This window comes from Lolium perenne, chromosome 3 (assembly GCF_019359855.2).
Source record: "Lolium perenne isolate Kyuss_39 chromosome 3, Kyuss_2.0, whole genome shotgun sequence".
Taxonomy (NCBI): Eukaryota; Viridiplantae; Streptophyta; class Magnoliopsida; order Poales; family Poaceae; genus Lolium; species Lolium perenne.
Window position 1 is genome coordinate 348,068,354 of NC_067246.2, and position 8,739 is coordinate 348,077,092.

The 8,739-nt window shown below is 46.0% G+C and overlaps 1 protein-coding gene across 1 annotated transcript; it reads right to left on the reverse strand.

Annotated features, from left to right (window-relative positions):
• Nucleotides 1-5,306: 5,306 nt before the first annotated feature.
• Nucleotides 5,307-6,506, reverse strand: LOC127346146 (uncharacterized). The gene has a single exon (XM_051372691.2). It carries the CDS (start codon nt 6,447-6,449, stop codon nt 5,643-5,645), a length of 807 nt encoding a protein of 268 aa, XP_051228651.1. The 5' UTR covers nt 6,450-6,506; the 3' UTR covers nt 5,307-5,642.
• Nucleotides 6,507-8,739: the final 2,233 nt, after the last annotated feature.

The following is an 8,739-nucleotide window of genomic DNA, read 5'->3' on the forward strand; positions in this document are numbered from 1 at the left end:
TGATGCCATGTAAGTGTTGCACTTTTCATGACCCCCTTTAGATATTTACACGGGGCTATGCTGCACATGGAAAGAGCTTCAAGATCCGGAGGCAGCACACACACGGGGGGTGGCAGCGGAGTGGAAGGGATGGTGCTTCTCTGGCATGGTGCTTCTCTAGCGTATGTGCAGTTACCTTGCTTCTCCAGAGTCCGTGTAACTCATCTGCATCTGTCTGCCGAAGTCTCCTCTATCAACGCCTAGCAACTATAGAAGAACATATCAAAGGAGGTACACAATGATCAATCTTATGCCTTCAGATAAACAAGTAAATATTTTTGAAACCAATCAATTAGACATTTTTTTGGAAAGTGTATCATATCATGGATTACACAGGGAATAATTTTGGAACCAATCAATTAAGCTAGAACCTTGGTGCTTCTAATTTTGGTGGCATGGAAATTTATCTAGCACTAAATATCAGTACAGTAATATTCATTTGAGTTTAGTATTTTTAACCAGATTTCTCAATCCGATTTATATGTATATCGAACATTTCAGATTCTGAGGTCCCTCGTTGTATTTTGAAGGGCCAGAAAGCTTGTGAACCCTTTGAATGATATGGGAAATAAATATAGAGATCTGGGTGCAGTTTAACAAGTACATTTTTGTAATATAGTGATTAGATATTATAATTATTTTGTATTCGATAGATTGTGAAGATAAAAGCTCTTATATTTTTTTCACAGCAAGATGTATAGTGACTCAAATTGAAAATTATCAGTTGTAATGTTAACCAATACTCTACTGCTTACTTAATTGCTTGAATGTTGTACACCCTAACAAAAACTGAACGAATTTAGAACCTATGACAGGTTGAAGACTTACTTCACAGGAGCAGTTTCAGAAATCATAATGGCATCAGCGCTTTGATGAACTCCAAATTGCTATAGCAGAAATAGCCCTGTGGTGAAATGCAAAGAGAAGATGGAATCAAAGCAAGTGTGTGATTTTATTCCAGTTGTATACAGGTGTAGCTGCTAAATGGAATTCAGTGTCTTGATATTTATCATTGCATTGGGTGATATATTAGTCATTTACATGATACTTGTGCTACTTAATTGAGTGCGTCCCTCCTAAAATAAGTGTCAAAGCAGCAAACACGGGGGGAAATTATTTACATGATATTGCATGATAACTCTGAGAGTGTGGATTTGCTACACACATGGGTAGCTGCGCACGCACTCCTTATCGTTGGATTGGCCTTTAGATTCGCTCTGCGCCACGAGAAGCTCACGGCCATCAAACGGACGTGAAATCTACTTTATGCCTTTGTGCTAGCTGTTCTGCACTGTAGGGCCCAATCTCGCTGTGCGATGTCTCTCCTTCCCAATGGATAAAAATATCCCCGCAAAATCTCTTTGCGTGCTCTCTTTCTCATATAGAATTAACTGAGAAATAAACCGCCTCTCACGATGTTGTTATATGAACAAAGATTAGAATGTTCCTGCCATCGAATCACAGAAAGCACGAGCCAGAGCAGCAGTGGCGGACACCTCTGGCTCCTCCTCATCGGCGTCACCCGGTAACCGACGCCGCGCGGATGGCCGCTCGCCCGACGTCGCCCAACTGGTCCTGCAGAACGGCGTCACCTGGACCGGGGTCATCGCCTTCGGCCTCGCCTAGACCGGCGACCCGGATTCCGGCCAAGCCTTGACCGGCGCAGCTCCTCCGGCCTCAGCTCACCCGGGCTCCATACGATACGAGCGTCTCCCGACGGAAATTGGTGGAAGGGCCGAAGAATTTTGCCACGGAGGGGATCAGAACAAGAGGAGTCCGTTGCGCATCGCCTTCCGCCGCCGCGGAGATCGTGGCTGCGCTGCGCCTCCCGCCGTCGCGGAGCTCGTTGCTGCGCTCTGCCTCTTCACTAATGAAAAAATTAGAAGACGGGAATCAGCAAATCAGCGAATCGAAAAAATAGTAGAATACATCGAAAAATTCAGCAAATCAGCAAATTAGAACAAAGGAGCAATCAGCAAATCGAAAAAAATAGAAGCTACCAATGGAGCTCCCCGTCCGTCAACTAGTAGAATACATCAGCTCACCATCGCAGTAGCCTCTGGCGTCTCCGACCGGGCCGTGGCGCAGAGGGAAGCCGAGGTGCACGAGCAGGGCCACAAAGAGGCGCAACCATGAATTGAGAATTCTTCATGTTACCAAATCTGGAGCTCGCCAAATCTCCGGCGCTAATTAACTAAACACCAGATACTTCAACCAAAAACAAGGAAGCGCTGCGTAATCATTCAAGACTAAATCGAGTTTCTTCTCCAAAACAAACCATGACAAACGAGCTGATACAGGCCTCTATGAATCAAAACTGAGGCTGTCGATCTGTGTCTCCCATGGTCGCTACTCCAGAGGACGAGCAGCGCTCGAGCGGGACCACAAAGAGGGTGGCTCGCATCAGAGTCTAGATCAATTACGAGCGGGGCCACTGCCTCCAGCCTCGCCTAGACTGGCGAACGTGCCAGCGCCGCCGGCCTCGGCTCAGCTCGGCTCCGCGCGCGATGTTGAGGATGCGTATGGAAGCGTCCCGTTCCCCACCATCCCACCTTCTCATCGGAGGGCGGCGCTGTTGATCCGTGTCTCCCATGGTCGGAACAATGGAGCAGCTGCGAAAGAGCTCAAGGCAGGGGAGGCCGGGGGCTGAGGAGTTGCAGCCCGTAGCAGAGGACCAAGTGAGGTTGGAGAGACGGCGACCATGCCCGGCGTGGTGCTGCGCGGCGGCGGCAATGGGGGAGAGGATCAGGTGTGGATAACTGCAGATGAGGTGAGACGGATAGGAACGAGAAGATAGAAGAGGTTGGACGGCATGACAGGGAGTCGCTCGTGGTGGGTTAGTGAGGTCGTGCGGCCATGGGGATTGAAAGATTCTACCAAACGGAGAAACAGACGGGCGTTAGACACGTGTCAGATATACAACGCATGCTCACGTACCCATGTGATCACCGAGATTCTTCCGATAACTCTGATATGTCAAATACTTCTTAAACTTAGAAACTCATCCTTAGTTGACATTTGTATGAAAGCCTAAATAAAATATTCCTATGCAACCAATACGATCAAAGGAAACTCTTAAATATATCAACCAACAAGTTAGATTTAGACCTCGCATTTAAACAGAAGGATAGGGTAGTGGGGATGTGCCACAATGAGCTTGTCTAAGTTGTGTGTGTGTATATGTTCGGGAGGGGGGGGGGGGGGGGCACCCTGCCGGCAGCGTCGAGCAACATAAGCATAACCTTGCATCCATCCTCCAGCAAGACGTGTGGGAGAAGCTTTTTTGGGGTGGGACCGACGCCTGCCATGGGCCATGGCCCAATGACCGCATGGTTCGACGGCACCGCGCTAGCTTTGGGACCGGTTTTCACCGTCGGTTTGGGCGTGCAGTTGATGGGGTCGGAGGGCGTACCGGCCAACAGCTGGAATCCGTGTGGTCCGGTGGTGGTTGAGGAGGCCACAGGTATGGCTACTCAAGGTCCCGAGAGAGAAGGGAAGGGCCAAGTAAGGGGGGTGTGGGAGAGCAAGTGGCGGGGAGAGGCTATGTGGAGCATGGGAAAGCACACAACGGTGCTAGCTTGTGGCCGTAGGAGAAGAGGGTGGGGGAAAGAGAAGAGTGATTCCCCTTCGATTGTTTTTCGGTGTCCTTCTCTTGAGGCTTTGTGAGAGTTTGCCCATGAATATTTTTTTGACCTGTTCACCGAGAACTTGACCGCGAGAAGTGCACCATTATCTCACATAAACTATTTTTATTACCATTATTACTTTAAGTTTATAAATATTTATCTCTTTATTTTATTACGACATGTATATTGGTTTTCTACTCATACAAAAAAAGAGGTGGAAAGAATTGACATTTTCCTTTATTTGTATATGAAGACTGCATTTGTAGGACGGAGAAAGTATTATACTTGATTTTTTATTATCCTACATATGTTCCGAGTTTTTATTCTATAAATTTTTAATACTACACATGGTTATTCTTTTTTGATATACTTATAATATTTACATATATTATATGTTTACCCGTATAACATTGACGCTATCAAATATACAGTAAGGAGCCGTGGCGAAGCACGGGCATTCAACTAGTAGATGGCGAAGAAAGGGCTTCATTCTTGAAAGATAGCTAGGAATTATGTTCTGTCCATTCCATACATGATTGTAGGGGTGTCTGACTAATTTTTAGTACAAGAATACTCCATAGGTCTATAGCCATTTCAGCTCTGATTAGCCATGTGGAATTCTTCTATGCGACTGTAAGGGTGCCCAACAGTTTGGCCTGGCCTGTTTAATAGTCCCAGACCATCTCTGCAAAATATCGACCCAACCAAGCCAAGAGTTACGGTTGAGTGTACATGTATTTTCTGTAAGTATTGCCTTGCTTAATTTCCAAAATAAATCAAATTTTGACCCATGAGCATTGCAATATGATTCTTCATAGGATTTGTAAGCAAAATATAGATATATACATGGCTCTTAAAACAACCATATAACTGCACGGTGACGCCGCGCCGCAACTTAATTAATTCCTACTATATCACAAACACTGAATCTATAATAGGGTATATGAACATGGCATGAGACGGTTGACAAGAGAACACAATTTTATTTTACAAATTAGGTGGATGAAAATATGTGCGTGGCTAACTTTGATACACACACATGAGGTGTCATGCAACAAGCCAGCCTTGTTGCTGCATGTGTATATCATGCGCCAAATAAAATGGTTGCTCATGAAGAAACGAGTAATTACCATCGTAATGTGCACGTGTACTCATTAGCTGGCAGCAAGGTGCTCTCTTCCCATCAAGACAAAATCAACTACAACTGTACCATCAACCATTCGATTCGGGGCACGGATGGTTAATTTTGCAAATGATCAAATGAGACTAACTTGGTATCGTTGCAAAAATGAGTTATCAATTTTTTCCTAACTTTAATATTGTCTATTTTCCTCCCCCCATAAACTTTTTGTCTGGCTTCCCTATCTCTAGAACTTTGTTGGGCTCACGTAACTCCGGAGACCGTTTTCCAAACTCCCAATTACAAGGAGTATCACCATTTCCCTCGAAAAAAAGGAGTATCATTATTGGCTATGTTTATTAGGAGTAGTACTACGTATCTACCACCAGATTGAGGAGGCCACATTCATTGGGCTTAATTTTACAGATCGATCAGCTTAATATGCTTGAATAATGAGTATTGAGTATTGACACACAATAGATCCTTGTATATTTGCAATGTTGCCAGCTATGGAGAGTAAATAAAAAAAGGCTTGTATTTTTATTGATTTGAAGCACCACATTGCAAGCCATTACACCGATAATCGAACGACCCAAACTGTTGTGTTGCATGAGCCGAAGCAGATGCACCGCGATAGGTGAAGACTGAAGACAACATCATCACGATTACATATGCATTGATCATCCATATATGGATAACCATCACCTAGATGCATATGACGACTATGGGTAGCAATCGAGAGAAACAAACTAAACCGACGACGCATTATTATTGACCATGGGTAGCAATTGCTAGAGTCCAATCTCCTTGTGAGTTCATGCACATCCATGCTTGCATGCGAAGAATGAAACTTCTCACTAGGGGGTGAAGTCGAACCCCTGCAGAAGCATCTCGATCTCCATGTCGTCCAATTCTAACATCGGCGGTGGGGGCGTCATGGTCATCATCAGCTGCATCTGCATATCCATCTCTGCGCCGTTGTTGGCGCTGCTGCTGCTGCTGCCTGCATCGAAATCAAACCCACCATTGCCGGCGGCGCCCATGCCGAGGGGCTGCTGCTGCGGTGCCGTCACAGGAACCATGTTGGAGCGGGCCTTGGCCGCCATGTCGCGGCTGTGGTTGAGGGCGTCCTGGAGCTCCTGGTTTGCGCGCGCCTGCATCACCTCCAGCGCCGCCTCGAACTCCATCAGCTCCTCCTCCTCCTTGTCGCGGACGTAGCCCTCCAGCCACGCCGCAACAGGGCTCGGTGCAGAGCGCTCCTTCGCCATCGCCATGGCCGCGTCGGCCTGATCTTTGTTTGCCTTCTCCGCGTCCAGCCGCGCAGTCAGCTCATCGTGCTGGCGGTTCAGGTCCGCCACCAGCTGGTTGATGTCCTCTCCGGCGCCGCCGCCGGCACCGGCACCTCCTCCCCCGGCCACCATCCCGATCGGATCGAAGCGCTCGAAGATGGCCTCGACGGACGGGTTGCCGAAGGAGAAGGCCTTACCGGCGGGGGAGAAGACGACGGCGGCCGCCTCCGCGCCGCAGAGGATTGTCAGCTCGCTAGCCTTCTTGAACAGCCCGACGCGGCGCTTGGAGAAACATACCTGGCGCGCGTCCTCGCTCTCGATCGGCCAGATCTCGATCTTCTGGCGGCCCGTGGTCGTGCGTCGTCCACGCGCCATTGCCTTGCAAACGGCCTGGAACTGAGAGACGGGAGTGTGTGTAGCCTCCTGGGCTACGGTAAGTGGGATGGATTTGCTACGGTGGGTGCCATGGATTGCGTCGTTTATATAGGCGCGGCGCGGCGCGTGAGGGAGAAGAGTCGTGAGGAGGAATGCTCTCTGCATGAGTTGGCCTATATTCATGCTGAGTTATCATGCACCCTGAGTTGGCATGCAACGTTACGTATGTACAGCTCATCATGTGCAATGCACTCTCATAACTGTTCGCATATGACAACTGTATAGATGATGAGGATGACCGCCACGACAATTATGTTGATTGTCACGTCCAAAGGTTGGGTATGTACATCGCTACATCGATGTTACGTCCAAAGATTGTCACCTGATGGAATAATAATCGTTACTACCTCCGTCCCAGGAAATAAGGCGCACGCGTATTTCAAGGCGAACTTTGACCATAAAAATTGAGCAACAAAATCTTGGTTATATTATATGTAATTAGTATCGTTGGATTCGTATTGAAAAGCACTTTCTAATGATGTTAATTTCATACAAACAATCTTTATATATTTGAAGTAATTCTTAGTCAAACGAAAAGCACGTAAAACGAGGGCGCCTTATTTCTTGAATCGGAGGTAGTATTATGCTATTCCATCAGGTTGTCTCAACTTTATCTCGATACACAAATATCTAGACGTATTTTAGTATATATATATACATGCGAACAGCGAACTTATATAAAGTTGGGACATCATTTTTAGGATGAAGATAGTATACACTTGAGAAAAGTTGAGAGGAGTGTTGCACCTCGCCATGTCCAACTTACCATGGGAGGTGCAACGCTCATCTCAACTCTTTTTCACTATTATATAAACATGACTACACGAGCCCACAAGATATAGCAAGATAGTTCACCTACATGGCCTAGTTCATCCTAGTTTGAACATGTGACGACTAAACATCGCAGTTGATGTCGTTCATGCGAGAGAAGTGCTAAAACTCTTATAGCTAACTGCAACTCCTGCAAAGTTGGATGCAGGATATCGTATATGCATATCTCATCATGGGGAGTGTCCTCATGTATGAGAAGATACGAGCTCATCTCTACATTGTCACACAAGTTGGGAAAGAGTTCATGTGTGGGCACTTCGCTCAAGATTCAAAAAGTGTTCGGGTATTTTTCTTGAGAATCCTATAGGATTTTTGAAACACGAGTGGGATGAACATGTTTATATAGTCGGTCAACCGAGCACACGCGTTGAGACGAGAGCTGAGTTGCACTAGTTGAGTTGCGTGGTAAGCAAGCAAAGCTAAATGCTTAGTCGTGAGGAGGAATACTCTGCATGAGTTGGCCTATATTCATGCTGAGTTATCATGCAGCCTGAGTTGGCATGCAACGTTACGTATATACAGCTCATCATGTGCAATGCACTCTCATAACTGTGTTGGCATATGACAACTAGTACTGTATAGATGATGAGGATGACCGCCACGGCAATTATGTTGATTGTCACGTCCAAAGGTTGGGTATGTACATAGCTAAATCGATCTTACGTCCAAAGATTGTCACCTGATGGAATAATAATCAGGTTGTCTCAACTTTGTCTGGATACACAAATATCTAGACATATTTTAGTGTATATATACATGCAAATTTATATAAAGTTGGGACATGATTTTTAGGATGAAGAGAGTATATATACACTTGAGAAAAGTTGAGAGGAGTGTTGCACCTGGCATTCCAACTTACCATGGGCGGTGCAACGGCTCATCTCAACTCTTTTTCACTAGTATTATATAAACATGACTACACGAGCCCACAAGATATAGCAAGGTAGTTCACCTACATGACCTAGTTTTTCCTTGTTTGAACATGTGACGACTAAACATCGCAGTTGTTGTCGTTCACGCAAGAGAAGTGCTAAATCTCTTACAGCTAACTGCAACTCCTGCCGAGTTGGATGCAGGATATCGTATATGCATCTCATCATGGGGAGTGTCCTCACGTATGAGAAGATACGAGCCCATCTCTACATTGTCACGCAAGTTGGGAAAGAGTTTATGTGTGGACACTTCACTAATGATTCAAGAACTGTTTGGGTAATTTTCTTGAGAATCCTATAGGATTATTGAAACGCGAGTGGGACGAACATGTTTATATAGTCGGTCCCGGAGGACACGTGTTGAGACGGGAGCTGAGTTGTACTAGTTGAATTGCGTGCTAAGCAAGCAAAGTTAAATGCTTAGCTAGACCGCCTCCTTGAACGATCAATTACATAAACATGTTCGC